This window comes from Physcomitrium patens, chromosome 17 (assembly GCF_059467195.1).
Source record: "Physcomitrium patens ecotype Gransden chromosome 17, ASM5946719v1, whole genome shotgun sequence".
In the NCBI taxonomy this organism is placed as follows: domain Eukaryota; kingdom Viridiplantae; phylum Streptophyta; class Bryopsida; order Funariales; family Funariaceae; genus Physcomitrium; species Physcomitrium patens.
Genome location: NC_143426.1, coordinates 6,256,501 through 6,284,020, shown reverse-complemented (window position 1 = coordinate 6,284,020; position 27,520 = coordinate 6,256,501). Strand labels below are relative to the sequence as shown.

Sequence of the window (27,520 nt, the reverse complement as noted above, 5' to 3'; positions counted from 1 at the left end):
TCTGTCAAATTTGAAGAGGCCTGGTGATGATGGAAGACCACTCAAGCAGTTGTTTGGGGACAACGGTCAAAATGTCTCTCCGACCCCTTGAGTGCTTGAGATGTAGACGTTCGGTTCGGATGATGTGCTGAGGTCGGCGCTTTTCTGGTTGGAGCTTGGGTGGGGGGAGCCTAGGCTGGCCCAGATTACGCGGTTAGGAAAATTAGATTCGGTAAGGACGGTGCGTGATGTGATGCTGATCTAGACCACTGGCTGGATTTTGTTCGCCTTTGGGTTTGCTTGCCCTGTTTGGCCTTGATTCCATGCCATTAGAGGTTGTACGTTTGGAATGTGAGAGAGCACTTATTGTCGGAGTGGAGGAGTACAACGCGTGTGCGTGCTTGGGTTCGGGTTGAGACGGCCTGGGTCTCTCTCTGAAAGGCTCAGTACAGCTGACAGCGTGGAGATTTTGTTTCTCCTAAGTTCGATCCAACCTAGACCGGGCTTCTGAAGCAGTGGTTGGGCTTTTGCTTATTTGACGAAGTTGGGAGATCTTAAGATTGGGGTACTTGTACAGATGAATAGCGCTCGTGTGTAGTGAATCTGTGAATGTTTCCTAAAGTTTGCTTTTTCTCTCTAATGCTTGAATGGGAGATAGTATAGAGCTGACTTAATTCACCAAGGTTTCCGTTAGAGTATAACCCTAAACTTAGAGGAACCGTGCGTCGCGATTACAATCTGCTGCCACTGTGGTTAGTGCGACATATTGAGATTAGGGTACTGGGGAAAAGGTTTCGGCCCAAGCTGCTTAGGATATTTTTACTGAAGTTTCTAAATCTGCTCGGATCGGGTGGTGTTCCTGCCGGCGGGTGTCACAAGCCCCTCGGGAGGATCTTGCGAGGAAGCGAACTTTACGCAGGACTGAGAGTCGATGGCCTATGACTGTGGGAGTGGCTGTGGAAATGTAGACTTGTAATGGGTCTTCAGAGTTGGAATTCTGAGGAGAAGAGGCATCGTGGAGGAAAGGAACAGCGAGAAAGAACTTAGGCGGTTTTTCACTTTTGAGGAAGAATAAATATACCTTAGCAGGAAGGGTTTGTTCGTTTCACCACGGGTTAGGTTACATCTGCACTCTGATTAAGCAAGTTTTAGCTTCACCATCGTCACACAGTACACACTTGCGTATGTACCCGCATCTCAGGTTTGGCAAGCCGCTTTTCTAGTTTGCCTCTTTGCATTTCACCTGTTTGGTGGTTCATTGGAGGTGCTACCCATCGTATCAGGGTATTGAATATTTGGGATCAGCTGGGATGTGATTTTCTGAATTCTGCTCTAGCCAAAAGCATATGCTGTCCAACCTTGAACCTGTGCACTTCTCGTGCATTTGGCTTTCCTGGAATTCCTTCGGGTTGAAGATTGCGCATGAAGCCCTTGTCACGATCCATCCGCACTTTCACGAGTTTGTTCAATGGAATAGAGAATTCTCTGTGCACGCAGGTTTTGCAAGAATTCTTGACTTGGGGGTCGCTTACTGTCACTGCGGCAAGTTACCAGGACTTCTGGATTACATTGCCACGCAATCCTCATCTATAGATCTTTGCTACACTGCCCTACTTTCTTTGAAGGACCTTTGTACGAGGCTTTTTCAACGGATTACGGTATCATTCACGGAGGTGTTCGTTTCTTTAAAGGCGTCAACTTGTAACTATCACATCCCACTTAGTACATTTCCTGTGATGCAATAAGACGAGCAGTCATCGGAGCCATGCAGATATCACAGAAGCACAGTTACATGTCTCCAGAGGACCAATCATTGAAAACACTTTCGGCAGATTTTCTCGCTCTACTTGACAAGGGCCAAGCCTTTAGCGATGTCACATTTAAAGTGGAGGACCGGCATGTTTTTGCTCACAGATGCGTGCTTGCGGCGCGAAGCCCCTTCTTTCGTATGGTTTTCTGCGATGACCAGCAGCTGAACAGTGCCCAACCCAGGCCCGGCATACCTAATGTTATTTCGGTGGGGGTTGTAGGCTACGATGTCTTCATGTTGCTGTTGCAATTTCTGTATAGCGGAAACTACAGCAATTTCTTTTCTCCTCAAAACTGCGGCCGCCAGTGCAAGGATAAATCTTGTTGGCACACCCATTGTAGCTCAGCCGTAGAGTTTGGGCTGGATACTATGAAGGCTGCGCTCTTCTTTGGTTTGGATCAGCTTTCTACCCTCACCCAGGTTGCCACTGTCTACTTTTCCGTGCTTCTGCACTTAGGGATCGCATCTGTCTTGGTGGAAATTTAGGACTCGTCTTTTGTTGCGAATTGAATAGCTTGATCACGTGAAGTGGTTTTTCTTTTTGCACTTTCATCTTAATTCGTCATGTTGTATTCCTCATGTTGTGCTTCTACATTGACTTATCACAGAAACATTTAGCCGCCATGGCAGAGAAGGCGTCCGTCGAGGACGTGATGCGCATTCTAACAACTGCACACACGCAAGAAAATAAGCATCTTTGGAATGTTTGCTCAAAGTTGGTTGCGAAGTCTGGTCCATTTTCAGAAATATTGCAGAAACATCTGCCTGCGAATATTGTATGCGAGCTTGAGGATATTAGGCGAAAGTCCGGATTCGGGTTTGAGGCTGCCATGTCCAGCAATACAACATCCGAGCAGAAGACGAAGCGCATGCAGAAAGCCTTAGACTCGTCTGACGTGGAGTTGGTTCAGTTGATGATCAATGGAGAGGGTTTGAACCTGGATAAAGCATTTGCCCTGCATTACGCTGTTAGCAAATGCAGCAGGTATGCATCTGTTTCTCAACTTTCATTTCTTATAACTCTTGTTGCATTCTCACTTCTTGCGAAAGTTCAGCTTTTTTGGTCACCTGTAGGAATGCGAGTGGATCACCTCAAATTCTTTTTTAAAGCTTTACTAATTTTTGTTCTATGTCTGTGATTACAGAAAAGTGGTCAAAACCCTTCTAGATCTGGGAAAAGCAAATGTAAACCTACGAGGTCCAGATGGTCTGACGCCCTTGCACATAGCCGCGAAGTTAGGTGATCCAGAGAAGATTGTTATGTTGTTGAACCATGAAGCTGATCCCCACGTACAGTCAGCTTCAGGTGCAACTGCAATGGGCATAGTTCAATTTGGAATGACTGAAATTGTATCCGCTGGGGGGTATAATTCTAAAGGCGACCAGAACAGGCTTAGATTATGCATGGAGCTTTTGGAAAGAGCTATTTTAGCACCAACTTCTTCGTTGCACGCGAGGTACAATAAAGTCGAGAGCGGGAGCCCGGCCTCGATCCTTACTGGACATGGGAGTAGCACGTTTCTGCCGGAGGAAAGTGATACTGATTTTCGTTGGTCAATGAGGAGAACGATGAGCGGCTCAAATCAGGGGGTGTATGTAGGCAATAACGATATTTCTTCCTCTTTCTCACATGGACTTACAGATAAAGGTACGACTTGTCGGCTTCCTTAATCTCCGATCAGATTGTACACAATCAATTCTCAGGACAGTCTGACAGTGCTAGTCGAGATGGAAGCTGAAGTTCTTCTCGAGCCTCCGGTTAGTGGAGTAGAATGCTTTTCTTGCTTTTCTCGTCTTCCTTCAAGGAGAGGTGTTGTCAACGAAATTAAGGTCTGAGTGTATTGGTGCAGCAATCAAGTCTTAATCATTTGGAGTGAACCATAGTGGTTTCATTTCTTACAGTACCACAGCCCGGATGGACTTTTCGAAATACCTATGCGCACCGGTGTCTTTGCAGCTAAGAGTCTTTTCCCAAGGGTAATGCTTTAGGAAGTTGGCACAAGTCTTATGTGAGTGGGCGTGTAGAAATGTTCTGTGTTGTGAGAGATGTTTCTTGGAAAAGTATGGGTAAAACCCTTGTCTCTGTCTCACTTCACGTATTTTGGACAGTGTATGGCAAAGAGCCAGAAAGGCCGGAGACAAGTGACTCAATTTCAAGGTTACTCTACCCCAGTTCCGTAGCGATTGATCTTTCAGAGTCACAGCTGCAAGCAGAGTCCCGGAGTCTCACTGGTAGCTACAGCGTATTGGATACATCAATTTTGGAGGAAAGGCCGCGCAAAATGCAGCGATCATTTGCCGACCTGAAGAACCTTCCCGTTTTAAGAGAGGCTGTGCTCAAGGACTTCTCAAACGAAGCTATGGAGAGCTTCAAGACCGTGTGCAACCCCAATCACGTTGATGAGGAAGTCAGCTCAGGATGGCAGCTTTTCCTGCAGGAGCGCTCAGAAGCTCATTATGCTCGTGGAGATACATCTGTAAAAATATGTCCCAAGAAACCGGATCGTCAATGATCTTCCTTTTCAATGGAAAATGAGAGTGAGGCAAGCTATGAAGTCGAGAGATGCGCCACAGCAGCTTGGATCTCGAGCCTCCGCCAGGGAGGTAAAACGCTCAGGATCATCAGGCATTTGGGAAGGAATCCTGTATCAGTGAAGTCATGATGCCTGTGTACCTTTAAGAGCAGGTCATTACCAGCCCGTGAATCACAACTGTGATCAACAATTGGTTGAGAACGTCTCCTCCAGCTCCTGAACAGTTCGGAATGCGGAGGCTCAGGGAAGTATCAGCACGTCATGAAACTGGGGTGGAGGATCATTGTTGTAGACATGAGCTTTAGAGTATAAAACTGGTGTGTACCTCATTCACTTACCGTACCTCTTTGGTACGTGAAATACATAGGTTCTAGCGCTGTGCAGGTATCATGGTTAAGCAACAGATTCCCAGCAGGGCGAGCGTGTATGGTCTCCAAGTAGATGATGAAAAGGTTGCAAGTCAACCAAGAGCGGCAGTTTGTAATTTTAACACCCAATCTTTTGAAGATTTTTTTTCCATCTCCTTCGATGGAGTAAACCAGGAGAAATCAACGACACGTCGATGAGGGCCCAGGGTTAATGAGCTCTATGCATCTCGACCCTGGAGGTATGTGAAGATTGTGCTACGTACACACAATGCTAGGTGTAGGATCTTTAGTGGTTGCAAACCACTCCTTTTTTTTCTTTTTTGTAAAACAAATGCTCGAGTTCGTAGTGCGATTTCTATTTACAGCCATATGAGCTATCAACTTGCTCAGCTTAGGAGATAGTGCTGGTGGGTAGATTTCCATGTGCCTGATCCATGCGCATAATCATGCAAGTTCGTAAACCTTTGTTGAATCCAAGTGAGACAACGCCCGGGGTACTTGTCTTTCTTATTCAACTTTTTTTTTTTTTTTTTTTTTTTTTTTTAAATCAGGCAGATGGCTTTGTCATACACATCATTGTCATGGGTTTGAGATGTTTACCAATGTTTCCTTCGATTTTTGACCATGTCTGTAGGTATCCAGCTCATGTCAGTATTGTATGTTGTTGGCTTTTTTTTGTGGCCACTACTTCAACAAACGCTAAGAAGCAAGAAATATTCTGCAACAAATGGTCCAACTTATCTCTTTGTCTTTATTTTCTTCCCTCCCATTTCTTTATCTTGTTCAGGGTCCTTTTTTACAACTTAAAGTCAAAATGGGTGATTTACAGCTCTTTATCAGTCGTATTTTGAACTTCTTGTTTTTACTTTGAATTTGTTTATCTTATAGTTCTAAACTGATATGGTTTCTATTACAATACTTTCTTCAATAATTAATCCTCCAAGAACTAATAACCTCCAATAATTAATCAAAATCTTAAGAATCAACTCTATTTTTTATTGCATAATTAATAACCTCTCATTTCTAATAATTAATTGATTTTCATTTACTTTTGTTGATTAACAAGAGGAAGTATTTCTACATAATTTAGCAAGGCAAGGCTATAAAGGTTGGCTAGGTAATATGGTCAAAGCCGGTGGTTTAGTTTGACAGATCTTGGCAAGATTTGTTTCTTTCAACACATGTCCTTATACATGGGAAAACATTTAGATGAAGCTTGAAAGCATAACATTAAGATTGGTTAAAATTTCTCTAAGAATCTGATTCTTGGTGTGGTATTGATGCTATTGAATCAAAGTCTTAAAAATCATGATGTTCTCATCATCTTCTACAAGACCCAATCAACCAATTCCATGTTCTATGTTGATCAGAAGGTGCCTTCTTTGTAAAGAACCCATACAACACCTCCACTTATTCCTGCAACAAAGTTCTTCCAAGTCTTATCAAAGACCATGATAATACTACCAATCATGTATTCACATTTGTGATCTCCAATTCCTTCTACAACAAGCTTTGTTCTAGAGATGCGCACATCAAACCTTTCTATTACCATGCCATTGAAGTATGTTGAAAAACTATCTATCTCTCTCTCTCTCTCTATATATATATATATATATATATATATTAAAACACATATATAACAAATTTTTATTTAAATAGAGAATTTAAGAAATTCTAATTTTTTTTGGCATATCTACTTTAATTTGTAATCAAAAAAAAAAAATGATAGTAATTTAACAATGACAAAGAATAATAATAATAGCTTAAAGGTAGTCAAATTAAGGATGTATTATTTTAAAATATAAAGTGCACAATACTTTTTGGCACCATTCTTACATCTTTTATTTCTAAAATTAAAAAATAAAATTTCCAAGCAAAATTTTACCTCTTCTTGTTGCCTCAAATTTAAAGGATATGAGATGGGACTTGATTTTAGCAAAGGATGTTCAAAAAATTTGTATTTATTCATAAAATGAATTCAAAAATTCTTAAAGAAGAGTGCAATCAAAACAAGAGAATATAATATCAAGAGATTGTAGAGTTGTAAAAATAAAGATGATTAGAAGCATCCCATATGTGCACTGTTGTAATGAGACTCATCCTTTGCATGTATGAAACAATGAAGATGCTTATTTAGAGAAGGGTGTTTATTCTTACAAAGACAAGGGTGCTTATTTAAAAAAATACTTGAAAAATCTTAGTCATCTTAGAAGCTATACAAACACAATACAAGAAAAATTGCCATTCATAGTATTCACTTTCAAAAACATTTAAATGCATGGAAATTAAATTTCAATATTGGTGCTTTGTTGTTCAATTTCCTCAAACATTCAACTTCTTTAGTTGTGCATTTTCATTTGATTAGTATGAGACAATTGTAGATATATTTTACTAACAACATACCAATGTAGGTGATTAGTTTCTTTTTTATATGCCATTCATATTGAAATTGAATAATTTGATTTGTAAAAAAATTATTCATATGTTTATAATATCTATTAGATTGATTTAATTAATATAATATTTTTTTTATTAATGATACATGTTTTCTAAATTATAAAAATAAATAGTCAATATTTTACAAAAAATTAAATATACTAGTTTATGAAATATATTCAAAAATAAAATATATAATATTTTAATTTTTTATTAATTTTTTTAATATAAAATATATAAATTTTGTGTTAGAATAAATTAATAATGAAATAATATAATAGTGGTTGGATTTTAGTACACTCATTGTTTTAAATTATAATTTGTGGTTTTATTAAAATTTTGCTACTATCGCATTAATGTATGTTGATGCGACTTTCTAATACAAATTCTATCAAAAAACTAATATTCTATTTGAAGATAACTTAGAGTTGGATGTTTTTTTGCTTAAAAAGATTTTTATGGAGAATTATTTTTAAATGATATTAAAAATTGTGTTGTTCTTTCAGCACAATATTTGCTCATCTTTACAAAATATATTGAGATGTTGCTTCCAAGCTCTTATTAAGATCTTTGCAAGTTTTAAGAAACTATAAATGAGTTGAAGAAGTTATTTGGTACATTTGCATATCTCAATCTACTTAGGGTATACAAATGAAAGTATACAACAATAGCAAGTCAATTAGAAAGTAGTTGATTGTCACATACTTGCTTTAATAGTGTAATTTTTATTTACATGTATTTTATTACAAAGATCAAATAGTGATTTAAATTACAAAGGTTGTGTAGGTGAGTGTTGCCAATTTTTCCAATATATGTTGTATGCCAATCTATTAAATTAAGAATACTTGACCTAGTTGTGATGTTGATTTTAGATTTGAAGAAGTTACAAAGTATTTGTAAGGATTTATTAGTAAGTCATGAGTATATCAAAAAACTATTTATCGAGTGTATTCTTGAATAAGCATTATGAATAAATAAGGATTGTAAAAGATACAAATATTTATATATTTGAATATTGGCCTTTACTTTTAGAAGATGAAGCATATTATTACATAATATTTAAAAGAACTATTAAATAGACATTCCTAAGCTATGCACCTCAACAAAAAAATAACTAGTTTTGATTTTCAAAGAATATTTTTTAATCCTTTTTATTGTATTTTTTACTATTATTTTAGTAAAAAATATAATATTTTATGTTACTATTTTGAAAAATCAATTTGACAAGGATTTTCAAGGACAAAAGAATTGAAAGAAAAGATTATTTGGTGCTATGAAATATAGATAGATAAAGATATTTAAAATTTTATATTAAAATAATAAATATAATAAGAATCATGATTTTAAAATTATGATTTAAAATCAAAACTAGTTGCTTTTTGTAAAGGTGTGCTTGCAAGAGTGTATGGCAGAAGAAAGTGTTGATGTAATAAAAAGAAGATGTCTACCTAGTGAAATCTAAACTTCCTTCGATATACCTCATGATTTCCTTAAGAATATACCAAAATTTTAAAAGTAGAATTTTCCAGAGATTTATTAACTTGGCCGTTTCAATATATTAAATTAATTCTTTTTATTGTCATAGGATGTATAAAAAATCCAAAAAAAACTTAGAATGATATGTCTTTTATGTCTTTTATGTCTTTAATGTCTTTAAGCTCATTATGAATTATTTTGTTTGTTAAGAGATTTTATAAGAAATTTATATTAGATGATTCTATTTAATTAATTACTTGATTTTATAAAACTTAAATATATTGATAATTTGATTGATTTTAATGAAATATTTCTAAAAATTTATAATAAAAAAAGTAGGATTTTTAATAGTTATGTATACATTTTATTTAGAATTTTCAAACAATGTATATTTATTTTTATTTTTTAAATTTTTATTTGATGAATTATGTTTATAATATGCTATAAATTTGAATTTTTCTTCTTTATCAAAGATCACATTTCAAATAATAGTTTAAAAAAAAATCTCTATTATATAACATGTTTATTGTTTAGCACCTAATTTTTTATTCATAACTACCAAGTATTTCTTTACAACTTTTTGCATCCAACTTCTCACAAATTTTATCTAGAATATGGATGTAATATGGTATAACGAATATATGTCTATTATAATTATTGCCTAAGCAATATGAATAAATAGAATTAAGTAAAAGTAAGTTAATTACATAATACCTTCTAGAGAAGCTTTCTAGAATCTTCTTAGATGCTATTTTGACTTTACATATGTTTGCAGTTGATTGGTAGATTAGAAATTTGATCAAGAAGCTATCTATGTGCCATATATATTGATGGCTTGTAGGACAAGTTAACTATGCGGCGCCCATACAAAAAACTTGCCTTATAAGTCAAGATATGTGTCATGCAAAGTCAATATGTTTTTAGAGGTCCTATAGAATGTCACCACATAGATCCTAGGTAGATAGTATATATAGAGACAAGAGTGAAGCCTTCTTCACTCTTGTCAACTCTTTTCTTATTTCTAGTCTAGTTTCAAGAGTCTCTAGTTTTATTGTCTTTTGGCAATAGCCATTCTAGTTTTCTTTTTAACATATATACTTCTTTGTTTTTATTTTTGTTACTTTTATTTTGACATAGATTTCTCAAGTTTATACACCTCTTTTCAATTCATGTCCTTCACAGATTGACAAGAATGCACTCATAATATTAGAGCTTTGTCTACTCTTAATTAAGAATGGATTATTCTTTTTTTTTGATAAAACATAAGTATATTAGAAGTTGCAGATTATCCTTTTCTAAACTAATATTATTTTTAGTATTTTTTTTTTATTTTCAAGTCCTCTCTTCTGCTTCTTTTGAGTAATATCAGATTTTTTTTTTTTTCTAAATATTATCATATTATATTATGGAAGAATTATAACATATCAAGCACCAAAACAAATTTTTTTTGACAAAATCATCATGTATAATCTTACGCTCAAAAACTGAAAACTCTTGCAGGTTGTGAAATCCTTTTCATAGGAGATATAGAATGAAATATAAAAATATTTTCGTAAATTGAAATGTGTGCTCGAATAAACAGTTTTTTTCACATAATATTTAGAGGGAAATCAAACAATAGTTTGGTCAGATACTTTAACAAACAAAACAAAGACCTTTTTTAAGAAGAATAGGAAGGATAATATAATTCATGTAAAGTGTTCCATAGTTACTGTAGTCTACAATAGGAAACAAGAATTGGGTTGAATCCCTCTTAGCTTCTAACTAAATTAAAGTCAGAAGTAAAAGTCGATTAGTAATGCTATCTTCCTCCAGTTGAGTTTGTTGACAAGTTGATCTCATGCATGTGGTGAATGAAGCCAAAACTGGCTTTTCCGTAAGGGGGAAAAGAGAACTGCTTGAAAAAATTGGAGAAAATTAACAAAGATGTACCACATTGGCAAGTCCATTTGCCACACTGCAAGGTGGTTAACCTCACTTCACTTCATAGTTATTTAGTTCATGCTGATATTGCAAGGGATCCAATATTTGTGCCAGTTAACTACATCGGATAACCCAACAGTTTCAGAAGAGACGAAAGACGAAGTCACATAATTGAGGGGATAGAAGGACACCCACTGTGAAGACGTGTGCACAGGTCGGCTATTGTAGAAGGCAGGTCTCATGATACTCAATTGACAGGCAATTGCCACTGAACACATCGTCAACTCGACTGAACCTCCAGAGATACACTAGGCGCCAAACAGATATTTGTTGATGTTACCTTCTAATAAAAGACTTCGAATATCGAAGCTGTGTTGCTTGGCAGTGTTGAGAACACTATGAAATCACGCGACCAGGAGATGGGTTTACACATGAGAGACTTCTGAAGAAACCCTTTTGTCCCATGCCTTTTTGGATTTCCGTCAAACGCACTATAATCTCACTGAAACTTGGTCTTGCAGATGGTACTTTCTTCCAGCAATCCTCGATCAACCTGTCAGAGAACCACAGAAGCCGTTTAGAGTGCATGACAGCCAGGCCTGTAAAAAGGCAACTAAAGATGACATATCGAGTTATTCACTAGACACATTCTCTCATGGATAAGATTCTACCCAAAAAAAATTACGTTTAAGTAAAAGACTGGCAATTGACACATACTCTCTAAGTCCAGACGGATAACGCCGAGCGTAGTGCCTGAAGGGTGGTCGTTGATCTTCGTTGGCATACAATTTCGCAGCCGCTTCAGGCGGTTGAAAATGGAATGGTGTAGAGCCTTCCATCATCTGGCATCATCAAGAGAGAAGTTTCCGGTGAGAGCATTTCGCAGGGATATCTTCTTTGTTCATAAGAGCAAAATAAAAGTTATAAGAACAGAAGCTATGAAAGACAAATCTTGATTGCATAATATTAGGAACAAATGATTATTACAAGAAAAGAAGGCAGAGGATCAAGAATGAGAAACACACCTCTTGCACTATGAGAGCAAAGGAAAACACATCTACGCTTTTATCATAATCGGGATCATTTCGATAAAGCTCGGGGGCCATATACCGACCTTCATAAATCACAACAGGTATTTTTATATTATGGTTGAAGCCCATTAAAAACATACGAGATAAAGTGAGGCCAACAGATAGAACCTGAAACATATCCCATTACCAACATGACAAATAAAGCACACCAGAAACAGAGCTGCTAATTACACGGATTCTACTCGCTTTAGGTTCAACAAATCGAGTGATGGATAGTTTACATGATGAGCCTTTGTGGAGCTTCGTGGTTAGGGAATCAGTAGACCGGTTACTGCCAACATTTTCTGATCCATTTTCAGATGCAGAATCGTACTTCGGAAGGCTAAGCCTAAAATTGGCTACTTTCAAATGCTTGCCGTCCCTCAACAAGTTGCTGAAGCTCTCTACGGCATTGCACCACTTGTCAGAAAGAAGTCCATATTTCGAAATTCCATCCAGAATGTTATACCTATTGCAACTTTCAAACAAATGGTTCCTAATCGTTTCAAAAGCACGTCACCAGACTTCTCTACACTTATGCTACTTCATGCACATTGTTCCACCAGTCAACATTCAGATACACAAATAAAGATACAAACACCGGACCTACACTGAGAAACATAAAGCTAACCTGGGCTTAAGAGCACGGTGGATTATCGGATCAGGTTTGTGTTCATGCAAGTAATTCATCCCCCTGTTTTGACAAAAAAGAACAAAACCAAGTAGAAGTAAGACGATTTCAGGAAATGAGAATTTTCCAAAATGCATGAAATTCAATTCTAAATGTAAGCGTCTGAAAATAAAAATAAAAATGGATTGTATGCACAGAAAATTAGACGAAGTACCTGGCAATATCAAGCGCATACGCCACTGCCCTTTCCGGATCCAGACGTTTCTTTTCTTTAAGATATTTAGCCAAATCCATCTGTCAAAATAAATGACCGTTTTAAGCGCATTGTGCTAATTTCATAAGAATGTCATCTATGCATATGTCCCTTGCTCAAAAGAATTGTTAAGGATTGCACACAAATAAAACCATTCAAAATTAAAAGCATCTTAAAAGTAAAGTTTCTGAAGCACGTTGTCATCTCCCTTTTCAAGAACATTAAGAAAATAATGCAGGTGGTACCTGGGGCATGAACTCAGTGACTATCATCATGGGGCTGCTTTGAGTAACTGCTCCGAGAAACTGCACCACGTTGGGATGTCTCATCTTTTGCAAGAGGTCAAGTTCATCTCTGAAGCTATTACTGCAGAACCGAATATCATCGATCAGTACGATGGTCCACTGCATGAGATATGCCTTCGTGAGATTCTCGTCACTACTGACTCTGAAATCATCCTAGTACTGCAAATCTCTGCTTTTGTCTTCCATAATTCTAGAACCTGATGTAAATATACTTTAATTAGACGACGACAATTCTACCTATGCCTTCAGAGCATGGAACTGAAGCACGAATTTGTTTGGTTATGCAAATACCGAGGTGGCCAAAGAAAATGAATGCATATACATGAGATGAAAGGGAAGTTCTTACAATGCTTCTTCCGTAAAATCTACACTTGAAAGAACCTTCACAGCGACTCTTGTTCCATGCCACGTTCTGACTCTATACTTGCTACCCTGAACCAAGAGTCACCAATACATCAAACACCCAATCGTCAGGATTCTACCATGATCTTTGTGAAATTTGGTGTAAACAGTTAAATAAACAAGAATTTTAATGGTCGCGAATACCTGCATCCAAAAGGGCATTGATATCTCTATATTTCAAAACACTAACACAATTGGCGGCAATTGAATAGATATCTTCGATGTAACTCACAAATAAGCATTCTACTGGAAACTTTCAAACTCAAACCTCTTAATTTAAACAGAGATCAACTTGACGTTAAATTAGAGGAATAATCTTACATTGGGCATCTTATACTTCGTGTCTTTGCCAGAGAGCTGTTCAGGGAGAATCTCATACTCAGGAATTTCTTTTGTAGTAGCCACTCGCATGGATGAGATCTAAATCAAGCAATGGCAGTATTAGCGAAAGGCCTACCAAAAGGATAACGATTCATGCCCACAAAATGTTTCTGAACTGTACTGAGTACTCTTAATGTCCTCCATTCAAAAATTAAAGCCTCAAGAAATGCTACACTGGTATCGCATTGGGAAGGAGAGTTTTACTTTTAATCTAGCGCCATGCTGTTCTAACAGTCTGCAGACATCATCGTTGTTGTAATGCCTAGCATCCGCCAATGGCTGTAGCAGAAAAACATCCAGAAATCGAATGGGTCAAAGGCAACTCTAACTAAATGCAAATTCAAGCCAAATGACTATCAGGATGCTCATCACAATCCAGCATTGACGTATCAAAAGTAAAATAGAGGAAACGATAATTAAATAACATTATATTGCGCTCCACCAACAATTACAAACCACTGATTCAAACACAACTAAAACTAAAATCTTTAAGAGGTTAGCAAGGACAAGGAACTTACTGTGCTGCCCCAACGGTCACCACGATTAACGTCAGCACCCTTGTCTATAAGAAACTGGACCACATTCAAATGGCCCTCGCAGGCCGCCAAGTGTAATGCTGTGCGACCATCAAAGTCAGCGGCATCTACGGTCAAGCCTTCTTCGAGTAGTTGATTTAGTCCTTCAATGTCTCCTTTGCAAGCACAGTAGAGCATCCCTGCCACTTGTTCAAGATCCTTGGCTGAATTCAGTATTGGAGATGTACCACTCACATGATGATCCTCTTTGCCTTCGGGTTGCAGTGATGATGATCTTCCAAACACAATTCTCCCATTTTTCATAATCGACAAACCGTCCTCCATTTTAAATTCTGATTCGACGCCTTTCTATGAAAAGAATAATAATTGAGACTCGATACGCTAAGAACTTTTTAAATTGCTTTTGATGGCCGTCTGGTCAGCTGCATCATTCGTTCATTTCTCCGATTCCGAGATTGAGTCTAAATACACCTGCTCTCTGTGTCACAGAAAAGAATCACAACAATGGTTTCAGAAAATTTAAAATAGCATACCTCAATGACTCAAAAAAATACGACGAATCATTAAACACAGAACATAGATCTTGTGGGTAAGAGGAAGCCTTCTTGCGCGGGCAGTGGCTAGGAATTCAAATGCAAGTGAAGATGGTCTGTAAGGTTTTTGTACAGTAAACTCCTCAAAAGTTAGGCTGACCACCATGTTTACAACGATAATAGAAGAGCATACTTTCTCCTGCTAAAGATACCATTGTAGAGATCCTTACCTCTCAGAGCGTATTCAAAAAATAAAAAGAACCAAGAAGCTTACGGAATTGATCGCAATCACAGCTAAGTCACGTACGTTTTTAGACTTATTCCCACACAAACTAAACTCCTCTGAGAGTTAAGAGAGATGGTCAGCAAGATCCATGTAATCAAGAATATGAACCCAAAAACCATAAAAAAGAGATTCTAATTTCACTGCATTGAAGTACAAACCTTCCATCCCATTCATACGCTGTCAAGGGCTACAATGCAAAATAGAAAGCACTTGAATCTGCATCTCACAATCGGCTACAAAACTCTCTCGGATCACGAGGGATCATTCAAAGCCTATACGGTGTGGTAGTAAAAACATTGACAACGAGTCGGCGAAGTACCGCCACAACCACACCTTGCAACACCCAGACCGAACCAAATCCCCAGATCTTAAACCTAATTCACGCAGCTTCACCCGACAGCACTCACACACGAACTCCCGGGGAGAAAAAGAAAAAAAAAAAAAAAAAAAAAAAAAAAAAAACACTCGATTCCTCATACCCGAATGCTACTCTCAAAAAGCCTTCAACGCGCCACACCTCGGACCCTCTAAATCGCATCTTTTCAGCATCTAAGAAACTCGACAGCAAGTGCTCCAGATCCTACTACTCGAGACACACTCAAAATCCTTCACACAGACAGATTTCCAACCATCGCAACCCAACTGCACAAGTAAGTGCAACTCGGCACTCACCGATTTCTCAAGACGTACCAAGATCCAAACTTGGAATACAACCCACCCCCAGAAACCACCACAAGATGAGAATCACAGAGAAGGAAAATGCGCCTACCCTTTCCGAAAACCTCACGGAGATCTCAAACAGGACTCCACAGAGCCAGAAAACAAAGCAAACTGACGCCTTGAGGCATGCAAGCGAGTTGCAATGCAGTCCTGGCAGGGTCAGACATCATCAACGCTGGCTCCAAAGCGAGAGACGGAACACGACGTGGACAGCCATATCCGGGAAGACGTAGTACAAAGGGCAGTCAGTAGAAACGTAGCCTCCTGCATACTCAGCCATAATCTGCGCGGTCCATCCAGCCAGCCAGCCTATGATAGTGCCCAGCCAACGAGTTTCGCCTGTGGTGGCCCGCTCGCTGGCTGCCCGATTCCCGGCATCTACCCGAGACGGCCAACTCTCCCACATCCTACATCCCCTCCCACCACTGCTGCAGTAAAACTCGCTGCCACTACTGCCACTACTGCCACTACAACTGTTACTGGCTACGACGACAGCTACAGCAGAGCTACAAACTGCAGCCCCTAAGTTAAAACTAGTGATGGAATCCCGTGTGCTTCGAAAAGCTACTCCAGGGAAGATCACCGACACGCTTTCCTCGGAGAATGATGATGCGCAATCTGACTATGTTATCCTTGACTGAGTGAGTGTGAGAGATTGGATCCTAGTGTGCCCAATAATGTTGATGATGTTCAGGTTGATGTTATTGTTAATATGGCTACTAGTACCGTCATGTCATGGCTCCTCCTCTTCCTCGTCGTCGTCTTGCACAACAGGCATCATAACAGTGAAGCCAGCATTTCATTCCATGTATCTCTACCTTCGATCCTATATTATCTTTGAGGGAGGGAGGGAGGGAGGGAGGGGAGACTTATTCCACACTACATGCATGCATGCATGCTTGCTTGCTTGCTGCACCCGTGCTACCCATTCCTTCCCTTCTTCCTTTCTCCACACTTTTGCTTTCTTTCTTACCGTGTCTGTGTGTCCAGTCCAGTCTTCGCCGACTCTGACACACCCGAAGAGTTGTATGGGGGAATTGGGGCTCATGTGTGTGTGGGGTTGGATTGGATCATGGCCCTGCTCCTGCTTCTGCACCCAGCAAAGGGAGAGACACTTGCTTGGCTTTGTACTCATGGATGGATAGATGAATGAATGGTGTTCCTTATTCATTCATCCCGTGTGGATGGATGGATACCAGGGCTCTGTTTGGATGTGATGGCACTGTTCTCTTCTCTTCTCTTCTCGCACTCTCGCTCTCTCGCCCCTGTTTATTTGCCTTGCGCCTTGCCTTGCTTTGCTTGTTTACCTTATTTTGCTCACAAGTTTGTCGTTGTTGTTGATTCATATTGATATGTGTGAGTATGTGTGTGGTACATTCGATGTGTGAAAATTCCATAAAATAAAATAATTTAAATTATATTGTGTATGTATATATATATATATATATATATATATAAGAAACCTGTTTTACTTCGTAGAAAAGACATGAAAAAACATTGTTTGTGTAACACTCGAGATTAGAAGACTAGAAAAAAAACACGTTCCCTACAAAGTATTGGTGAAAAAGTTGTAGGTCACTAAAGGTTTGCAAACAACATCATAGGGTACTTTTGAAATATAATTTAATTTGTTATCTCTTCTCATATATTTTATTGATGTACATTATAAACACACATTTTAAATCTTACCATAATCCTGAATATTTCTTCTTATGCCATTATAATCTTAATCCTCACATACATACTACTAAATATTTTGGTTAATATTTTAGCTAATCTTGTATCTTTAATTGTTGCAATTCTTACTTATTCTTTGTTCACAAACAATCTAATTTAGATAAATATAGATTTCTATCAAGCAAGAGTTCGGGTTACTATTATAATTTTTAAGACTTTTACTTTAGTAAAGTTAGAAATATTTTATTCTTGATATATATTGTTGGAAGTTATGTTACACATTATGCAAATATTTTATGAACGTATTTGAAAGTTAAATTGCAATTATGTTTTGTTGCATATTACCTTGTGTATACATTACTCCATTTCTAATATATTTCAAATTAAAATCATGTTGTACATTATATATGTTTAAAACAAAAAGAATATTTTGGACTCTTTTCAAATTTGATGTATTCTTATTAATAATAGCTTTTTCCTCTACAAAGAATATATGTATTTATTGTAGGTTTTTAATTACATATAGTGCCAACCAATGTGAAATACAAAACCAATGCATATCAATGTATTTTCTTTTTCCACAAAACAACTTGAATTTTAATGTCCTTTTTATATACTTTGTTATTATTATCACCAATTCCGAATATATAATCTAATCTTAAATGTATAATAATTTGTTATACTTTTCAAAGTTAAAAGAACCAATCACAATTTTTAAAATGTTATTATTGGTTAATGTTTGTTAATGTTTGTTAATGTATGTATAATATCCTGTATTTTACTTTTTTAGTCTTAAATGTCCCACAAATTCCACTCCTATTTAACATCACACCCAAAGCATTGATTACTTATGTGCATTAAAATTTCCTATTAACTTTTCTCCAGTTTTTATTTTTGAAGCACTGAATATAACACATTTTATTTCAACTCCAACACAGTATAATATGCCTACTCTGCAACTACATTTTGTTACAGATTATAAAAGTTTCAAACTTTGTCTTGCATGTTGTGTTTTCTAAAACAAACACTTAACTGCCTATACATAAATTTATTTCCAACTCAACCACCTTAATTTTGGTCTTTTATTGTTCCTTGAGAAAATTCTTCAGTTTCCATTTTAAGCTTTTATTTTAACTTGTATTATATATATATATATATATATATATATATATCTTAACAAGGTAGAAATTTATCAAATTTCATGCATGAATGTGGTTTATATTAATCTGCACCAGATTCACATGCACAATCTTTCATATTATGATGGTGAACATTTTTTCTTTGTAAAACTTTGCACGTAAATGTCAATCACAAAACAAGAAGATTGCACACTTTGGCTATTGATACTATTATTATTATAATTATAATTATACTATATATGAACAGATATATATATATATATATATATATCTGAAGATTCCACACTTGGTGTTCTAATAATTCAACTTTTGCAAAGGGATCAATGCACGTATTAGCTTCTCGATCTTCTTTTGTAGAAACTGATGAAACTTGTGTTAGTTTACCCACTTAAAAAAAGAGTTAAATTCACTTCAGAAATCCAAAAACAAATCACCCAAAATCACCATGTAAGCTATTGAATATTGTTTTTTTTTTTTTTTTTTTTTTTTTAAATTAAGATTTACATGAGATGAATTCAATTGGGATAAAATTATAAGAGAAAAAAATAGAAATAAAAATAAAAAACAGGAAATAATTATCCATGTGTATATTACCAACAGGATTTGAAAGTGGACAAACTAAATTGAACGAGAAAAGGTCGTCAGTGTAACGACTTACTAGTGAGAACTTATCGTTGAACTTTCATCAATCAACCCATCCATCAATCCATCTACACATTCATCCTTAGAAGATGAACCGAGGGGGTTGGATGGACCGCTGTTGCACGAATGAAGTGTGGTGGGTCCAGGCCTCATCATCCACAAGCCATAATGCATTCATCCATGCAGGGTACAGAGGGGCTCCATGGCCCGCCACGCTGACGAGGGTTGGTGTTCTGGTGTGACATTCGTCTTGTGCTGCTCTTCTGTAGCCTCTTATCACTCTTGCGCCAGCTATGGTGGTGTCCAGCCAGCTACGACAGACAGTGCAGGAGGAGGAGGTCCTTCCTCGCCACAACATTGCCGAGCAGATTTCTCTCCATCTATCTTCCCCACGATCTTAGCGCCGTTCCCCCTCGCGCGTGGTTGTTATTTGACATTTAATTCTGAGTTTTTTTGAAGCGCTTCTTGAGCTGATTTGAAGTTCGTTGGTGGACTTTCCGTGGTTGGATTCATGCTTTTTTATGGACAGGTTGCCAGTCGGAACGACGGGCGACAATGGAATACTGGACGAACGGTGATCACGATTTGTGAGGAGTGATTCCATAGCACAGGTTGCAGACGTGAGTTCTTTCCCCGCAGTTTTTTCGTCGTTGTTAGAGAGATTTTGTGATTTCTAGAGAGTTGTAGGGCCGAGAGGAGCTTATGTACCGCGGCACTCGAGATCGGAGGTGTGGCCCTATGAGGATGGTGAATGCCTTGGCGAGGAGGTGGAGTTTTCACGAGCCTGCGTGAGGAATTTTGGAAGGAGGGAAGGGGTGTGAGTGCGTAAAAGGGACGTTGAGGAAGATGGCACGTCTCTTTTGACGTATGGTGTTTCGAATTCGGCATCAATCGATGTTTCTTTTGTTTAACTTTCGTAATGCTGTGGAATATTTCACCAATCATTGTCCCCCGAAAGTGATGCAAGTTTTAGATGCATTCATAACTCAAGAACTGTGTGTTCGTGTGAATAACATGGACAATGCAATGGACGTTGTATCTGTGGACGTTTTGACACGAGGACGTCTAAGTTATGGTCTAAACTGATACAGTTCAAGGCAAAGTACGTGTGATCCTGCCGAAACTGCAGTAATTCGGAGAGTGGAGCTACTGCAGTTTGCTGCGTTTAGGGTAGTCGCATTCTAGATCTATCCTTGTACGTATTGCAGCTCATGGTCAGGCCAGAACCTACTCTGGGCAGCTAGGACAATAGGGCACAGTGTCATAGTTTATCTCAGCAATGGGCTCGGTGAAGCCTTCTGTTCGGCATCGGGGCTCCGGAGCCCTATCGAATGCGCTTCATTCGGATGGGATAATTGGCGGTGCCAACGGATCCCCTGTTAGTAATGGTTCCATCAATCACTTGCGCAATGAATTGTCTGAGTTCGAGAAGGAGGACTTCGATGCCCAGGCTTATGTGCGATTGAAGTGTCAATCTATGAGTGAGAAGGTACGTCCTCGATCCTTCAGCCTTGCTTCCATCTTCTAAATTTTGGTGAGAGAACTGCAGCAACAGAAGTTTCTTTTTCTTTTTTCTTTCTGTTTTCCCCTTGCTTTCTTTGATTGTAATGTTTCTGATTGACAGGGTATACGCAAATTGTGTGATGATCTGCTTGGTTTGAAGAAATCGTCTGCGGAAGAAATGCGAAAGAGCGTGTACGCTAATTATGCCGCTTTTATAAGGTGCATTATCTCCCCAATTTCTCTGTTTCTTTGAGCTTTCAACTGGCAGAGCGAGAGGGTAGACACCAACTGTAGATTTGTCGCATTAGATTGTAAGAGCCTGGTATTCTTTATTGTAGGATCGCACTTTTTAAGCCTTATTTTCCGAACAAACTAAAATTTTACACATATTTACAATTCTAGTGTCCTTTTGACGTTCAAGCGTCTCATCGAAATGGTTCAAGCTTTTGGTTAGAGCCACGTTTTGCAGTAAGGCGTGCAATATTCTGATTGCGGGCTGCCTTGGTCACGAAATCATGGGCGCTAGAAACTGCTGTGGATCATATCCGTTTCAGCTCTAACCATGGCAATGTGGATACAGAGGGGAATGTGTTCGACTTTTGAGGATAGAGTTAGATCCGTCTTAGAGCTCTAAGGCGATTTTCATGCATAACTTAACTGTCACGCTACTATTGTACGTGAGTGTTTGCACTCTTCAAGCGTTACCACGCGAGGGATTGCGATTTGCGTCTGACTCATGCTAACGATTTAGAGTGCTCCCTGTGGATGTTCGTATCTTCAGCATTTGGAATACGTGCAGCTGCTTACTTCTCCGTTTTGGTTGCACTGGGCCTGTAGAAGTGACGGGAATGACTGTAGTAGTGTTTTTGTGACGCATTGTCTTAGTCACTCCAGTCTTAGATCAGGTTCTTTGGTCTTTCACCTGTGGTCTTTCTTTGGTCTTTCAATCTGTCTCTGGTGTTTGACAGGACTTCTCGTGAGATATCCGATCTGGAGGGCGAGCTAGTTGCCATGCGGAACCTTCTAAATTCTCAGGCCTTACTTGTTCGTAGCTTGGCAGAGACTGGTACTTCTAAAACTGCTGCTGGTACAGCAGGGGCTGACAAGGAAGAAAAGGTCTTTCCTCTACACGAGAAGGAATTCTCAGTTTTAGAAAGACGTGCTCAGGCTCTTCCAGATATTCTGGATGTTCTACTAGCTGAGAAGAAGGTGGATCAAGCTTTGCAGGTCTTAGAAGAAGGTGATAGACTAGTTGCAGAAGGTTTTCAGTCAACTGGCTCCGAGGGTGGAATGAGTCCCGTTGCAGCTTCAGAGTTGCAGGTGGCGTTGTTTGAGAGAAGAGCAAGGTTAGCTGAGCAGCTTGCGGAAGCTATCCAACAACCCTTTTTTAGAGGTTTAGAGCTGCGATCTGCCATAGCTGCTTTAGATAAATTGGGTGATGGAACACGAGCACACACTCTGTTGTTGCAATCTCATCACGAGAGACTCCAGCACAATATGAGAGGACTTCGTCCCAGTGGAACATCGTATGGTGGGGCTCATACCGTTGCCCTTTCCCAGCTAGTTTTCTCCGCAATCGCCCAGGTAATCCTTCCTTGTCAGATCGGACGTTATAGAGTGCAGTAGCTCTTTTACACACAAGATTGACGAAGTTTGATTCACGTAGACGCGCAATGTTTACAAAGTAGGGATTGCGCGATCGAGGATGGTAGAAGTGAGTTTGCAAATCAGATATTGAAGACTGCTACTCATGAAGTCTGTCTGGTACGTTAATTCATAATTTGATTGGTCCCGTGGCAAAGATCATGGGTGTTTGAAGAATTGCTGAAGTTGTTTCTGGTGCTTTGCTTTCTGCAGGCTTCAAGTGATTCAGTCGCAGTATTTGGAGAAGAACCTGGTTATGCTTCTGAGCTAGTATTGTGGGCCCGTTCGGAAACTGAGCTCTTTTCCTCCTTAGTGAAACGACACGTCTTGTCCTCCTCGGCTGCTGCTGGAGGTCTACGAGCTGCTGCCGAATGTGTGCAAATTGCTCTTGGACACTGTCAGTTGCTGGAAGATCAAGGGTTAGCTCTTTGTCCTGTCCTTTCCAAGCTCGTAAGACCAAGTATGGAGCAAGCTTTGGAAGCAAACTTGACCAGAATTGAAGAGAGCGTATCTGCATTGGCAGCAGCTGATGATTGGGTTCTTAGTCATCCTGGCGCAATGTTACGCGGTTCATATGGAACGAGGTCCTCTTATGGTACTGGGCATGGTTTGCACACAAAGTTGTCCAGTAGTGCACACCGGTTCAATTTCATGGTGCAGGTTCGTCTTTACCAAATCATATGATTGGTTTCCATGTTATAATTTTGGCTTTCCTGGTCGCCACAAATACATCATTCGAAAAATGGTTGCAACCCATCTACTCGATGATATTCGAATTTGTCAGGAGGATGCCGTTGCTCTCCAAGATTGGACGATCGCCCTTTTATTTGACCGTTGCATTCTATTCACTTAATAAGTCTCTTCAGACCTTTTGAAGAAATAAAAATAACTTGGTGCAGGATTTTTTGGAAGACGTTGCTCCTTTAATAAGCATGCAGCTGGGAGGTCCTACACTAGACGGTCTCTCCATGCTTTTTGACCAATATGTTGACATGTTGATTAAGGCCGTGCCTAGTCTTGGCGAGGACGAGGAAGGTGGGGTAGAGTCTGGAACTAATCGGAAGGTAGGAATGTTGGAAGTCAACCATGGAATATCGCCCTTGTGATCTAATCACTTGAAATAGCTTCATATCAATTCATATGTCTCACTTCACTGTACATTAGCTTCTTCTGCTATAATATTACCATGTACACCAAAACCATAAGATTGGACAGTGACCTGGGTGCGTGTGATTGAGTTAGGGATCTTCCAAGAGGATAGCCCAGGAAGAACGTCACATCATAGCCATCAGTTGCTCATGATTTGATCCGAGTTTATTTTGGGTATAAAACTACCAGTCGAATCTTGTTTGAACATTTTTCATCGGATGATCTGCCGCAGGTTCGACCTGCAACGACTGAGAGTCAACAACTAGCACTTCTTGGAAATGTATCTGCGCTTGCTGATGAACTTCTACCTCGATGTGCTTCGAAATTGGTTCCTGGTGGTATGCAGACTGTGATGAGCAGAGATGACTTGCGTTCAGCAACGCGCCGAGGGCGCGATCGAGATCAAGGTCAATATAATTGTACTCTAACATGGTGTTTCTTTGAATGCTAATTGAAACGGTGCGAGTGATGGCGCTTGCCTTGATGACTAATCCTGGACAAATTGTACTGCAGAAAGAAATCAATTTGGAAATGTTGCCAATCGTTTACCGGAGCTTAAGGATTGGCGGCGAATGTTGCAGCGAGGAGTTGATAGGCTTAGAGATCATCTTTGTAGACAGCACGTTCTTGAATTAATATACTTTTCTGAGGAATCTGTGTCCCAGCTCAGCTCAGAGACTTATTTAAAACTTGACAATGATGGCGGAGATCCGAATTGGCTCCAAGAACCGATGCCATCTCCTATTTTTCAGGCAAGTTAGGAGAACATGCCCTCTATTTGGCCCATGTTCGCTCATTTCTTTATATTTCTTGGTGATGACCTGCGAGTTTTTCTGTTTCATTTTGTGTGGTTAGTTTAGAAGTTTGCGGCACAGAAATTTTTTTACCTGACTGCTGTTCTGCTTGATAGCATGAATCCAGCTGACTTATTTTTCAGCATGCTCTTGGGTCTTGACTGTTCTATGTGGGTGCCGGTTAAGTTTATGATAATCTATCTTCTAAAGCTGATAATTGACGTGTGTGTGCTGGCAGACTTTGTTTTACAAGCTGACCTCAATCCAACAGGCAGGTTCAGAGCTACTTGCAGGCAGGGAAAGAGTGGTGGTTGTTTTGCTCATGCGACTAACTGAAACCTTAGTGATTTGGCTTTCGGAAGATCAAGACTTTTGGGATGCCATTGAAGATGGAGAAAACAATCTTGGTCCTATTGGTTTACAACAAGTAATATTCTAGATCCTCCATAATCTTTCTTAGTATCTTTTCCATGTTTTGGATCAATTAAACTACATTTCTTGTCCATGTGCCTTCTCCTAACTTATGTTGAACTTCGCTTCACAATTAATGGCAGATGAGGAGGTGATTTTTGTTCAATCTATGTCTTGACCTGTTTTGGTGTAACTAGAGCTTGCATCCAGCAGTTACCGCAGGGACAGAAAATTGGGAGGTAGTGATTTAGGGTTACAGTTTGTGACACTGACCTATCAATGATTTCAGCTTGTAATACTTGAAGAGATAAATTTTAATTTACTTTCTCCCGTGTGTGTAGTTTGTTTTGGATATGCAGTTCGTCATCCAGGTTGCTATAAACGGTCGGTTTTCGTCGAGACACATGCGCCAAGTAGTGAACGATGTCACAGCACGAGCTGTTACTGCTTTTGCAGCGGCAGGAGGTGACCCACACAGGTTAGTTTGATAGTATAGTTAGTTTTCTCCTTTTCAGCTGATTCTATTTGTGTACTGTTTGGACTGGAATTACTTGTACTTTGAGTCTTTCACAACGCTGTAGAGTTTATGGGCAAGGTCGATTTTAGACATATGTCAGCTGGCCGATGAGGATGTGTATGCTTGCTTGTCCTGAATCCTGTTGCTGACGCGTAGGCTTTTTATGTTGTAGTGTGTTGCAAGAAGACGAATGGTTTTTAAATGCAGCTCAGGAAGCAGTGCGTAGGCTTCTGGAAGATTGGAATCGACAAGCTGGCAGCCCAACAGCATCAATTTCTGCACAGTCAGTTTCGTCATTCCGTTCACATGGCAGTGAAGAAGTTGCTTGAGTCAGCTCGATTGAATATTGGAATCTTGGAGACTTCTACGGTGCTGACCTTGATAGGATGGAGTCCACGCAAAGCGAGTCTTGTTATGCTGAAATGCGAAACCCAAGTTACGGGGCATATTGGATGTCCAGGTGTTGATTTTGAAAGATCGTTGGTATGCATCACCAGTATATATGGAGATGTTGACCATACTAGTTAACCAAGGGGCTAACTGTCATTAAAGATGACGAGTTGTGTGGAAATGAGTCAGATTTGGTCAGCTTGTGCTCGTTGACGTCTACGCTGCTTGGAAGAAACATTGCTTCGAGTCATTCCAGGTTTTTGGTTTATTCTGATAGTCGCTACTTGGATAATTCGATAGCAGTAGAAGTGTGTGAAGCCCTTGGCGTCCAGCATTCAGTTGTGTGCACAGGTTTGTTCTGGTGTACATCGGGTGTCTTCAAGTACGGGTGGGCACTTGGGCATTTTGTACAGCGCCCTGCTGGTACATCACTCAATCACTTTCCATTACTGCTGAAGTGGGTCAGTTTGTTTATTATATTTCTATGATCATAAGTGATTAGAGAGACCCAAGAATTAGGTCCTGAGCGTGATTCTACAACCTCTTTGAGTTGAGATTCCCTGCTTTGTTGACTTCGTTTGTTGTATTTCATGTTACAGATAGTGGACACATAAACAGCGACTTTTGGAGTGTTTATCTGCGGCAGTTCTCAGGATGTGGCATTGGTTTTCATGAACCTGGGTTGCCCTCCAGTGGAGGCGCCTGTCATTGACGCAACACTTCAATGATACCCTCATTTGGGTTGTTTGTTCCGGTGTATTTTGTCAGATCGTTTACTTTTTGTTGCATCATTTATCTTCTCCAACCTCAAATTGAGTGTGGAGTTTTCATTATTTGGAATAAAAAATGGAGTGTTTTGAGTGTCTCATTTTAAGCCCAGGAAAGTTTTTGCAACAGGAATTCTAGGTTTTAAAGCCAGTGAAAGGACATCTTTCCGGGGTTCCATCTTAAGAGGGTCGGGATTCTACCTAAACCCCTTTGCCCTGGGTGCCGAATTCGTCTATGCCTATGTGTGGCACTCCATGCTCGGTGATAACCATTGATAAGTCAACAATCTGCGCAATGTGGTACCCGGTAAGGTCACTGCCTTGGTTGATATTGTGTGAGGTGTAGAGAATCATAGATATAGAGTATGAATCTCCTCACTAAGTTCACGTAGTTACAAAATTCATGGATAGAATAGAAGTAAAAAAAGCGTAGTTTCATTGGGTTTTTTCATTAAATATAGATGTTACGTGCTATTAAATTATAACGAAAATGGATTGTAATGCAATGCATTCCTAAATTGTAAAAAAACTTAGAATCCTAAGTCTTAGTCTTAATTCCTGAAGCAAAATCCTAAAATCAGGAGTACTTCATTTTTTACCTCATTTCTAAGCTAGTTTCAACCCGAACTCAATGATTTACTTAGTTACAAAAGGTCACACACTTGGAAGAATCTAACCTCCACCTTTTAGTGCTGAACTAATATTCTACTCACCAATGCCAAGGCATAGTTATAATAATTTTGATTGCAATTTTTGATGTCTAATGTGGATGAGGCTGTTGAATACATGCATCGGCCCATGTTTGGGAGTTGTTTGCTTGCCTTTGTAAATTCTTCTTTTCTTTTTTCTACAGGATTTTTAAGTAATATGATTCTTTGACATATTCTACAGAACTAGAATCTAACTTTAATTTAATGTCTGTAGAGTACTTTGCTCCTATGATTTGTGCAGAGTACTAGCTGTTTAATATTTCTTACAAAAAAAAATTATATTAATTTTTGTGGGCATTTGAAATACTAATGCTGGTTTCATGGTCTTTTTTGTTTTGTTTTGTTTGTGTTTGTTTATTTGTGTTAAACATTTACCATGAAAAATATTCTTAAGAACCTCTTCTACTTTAAAATAACGATTTTGTATAATATATCAAACCTTTGATATCTTATTTGCTTTAAAATTAAAGGAATATAAACTTATGTATGTATGTATGTATGTATGTATATATATATATATATATATATTGTTTT

General features: G+C 38.8%; 3 protein-coding genes across 7 annotated transcripts; 2 read left to right on the top strand and 1 right to left on the bottom strand.

The window, feature by feature from the left end:
- The first annotated feature begins 62 nt into the window (after positions 1–62).
- Positions 63–5,206, top strand: LOC112294514 (regulatory protein NPR5). Of its 4 annotated transcripts, none has more exons than XM_024545019.3 (5): positions 63–2,209; positions 2,398–2,774; positions 2,935–3,437; positions 3,692–3,766; positions 3,899–5,206. In XM_024545019.3, the coding sequence occupies exons 1-4, from the start codon at positions 1,745–1,747 to the stop codon at positions 3,748–3,750; spliced, it is 1,404 nt and encodes a 467-aa protein (XP_024400787.1). In that variant the 5' UTR covers positions 63–1,744; the 3' UTR covers positions 3,751–3,766; positions 3,899–5,206. The 4 variants fall into 4 exon arrangements, 3 of the variants coding, with proteins under 3 accessions (XP_024400787.1, XP_024400785.1, XP_024400789.1); XR_012219440.2 differs by having other exon boundaries at positions 298–2,209; positions 3,640–3,766; XM_024545017.3 differs by lacking the exon at positions 3,692–3,766 and having other exon boundaries at positions 81–2,209.
- A 5,267-nt stretch (positions 5,207–10,473) lies between these two features.
- On the bottom strand, positions 10,474–15,917 carry LOC112294778 (serine/threonine-protein kinase 12). Of its 2 annotated transcripts, none has more exons than XM_024545602.3 (12): positions 15,693–15,917; positions 14,087–14,582; positions 13,773–13,847; positions 13,509–13,607; positions 13,132–13,217; positions 12,726–12,846; positions 12,442–12,521; positions 12,228–12,290; positions 11,839–11,990; positions 11,552–11,640; positions 11,244–11,368; positions 10,474–11,079 (listed from the first exon to the last, which is right to left on the bottom strand). In XM_024545602.3, exons 2-12 carry the CDS (start codon positions 14,426–14,428, stop codon positions 10,923–10,925), a joined length of 1,389 nt encoding a protein of 462 aa, XP_024401370.1. In that variant the 5' UTR covers positions 14,429–14,582; positions 15,693–15,917; the 3' UTR covers positions 10,474–10,922. The 2 variants fall into 2 exon arrangements, with proteins under 2 accessions (XP_024401370.1, XP_090099754.1); XM_090243628.1 differs by having other exon boundaries at positions 15,596–15,769.
- Positions 15,918–19,349: 3,432 nt separating this feature from the next.
- LOC112294603 (exocyst complex component EXO84B) lies at positions 19,350–26,377 on the top strand. The gene is made up of 11 exons (XM_024545249.3): positions 19,350–20,590; positions 20,726–20,823; positions 21,573–22,188; positions 22,462–22,908; positions 23,148–23,312; positions 23,630–23,804; positions 23,911–24,149; positions 24,430–24,618; positions 24,944–25,080; positions 25,292–25,932; positions 26,109–26,377. The coding sequence occupies exons 1-10, from the start codon at positions 20,381–20,383 to the stop codon at positions 25,446–25,448; spliced, it is 2,433 nt and encodes an 810-aa protein (XP_024401017.1). The 5' UTR covers positions 19,350–20,380; the 3' UTR covers positions 25,449–25,932; positions 26,109–26,377.
- The last annotated feature ends 1,143 nt before the right edge of the window (positions 26,378–27,520 follow it).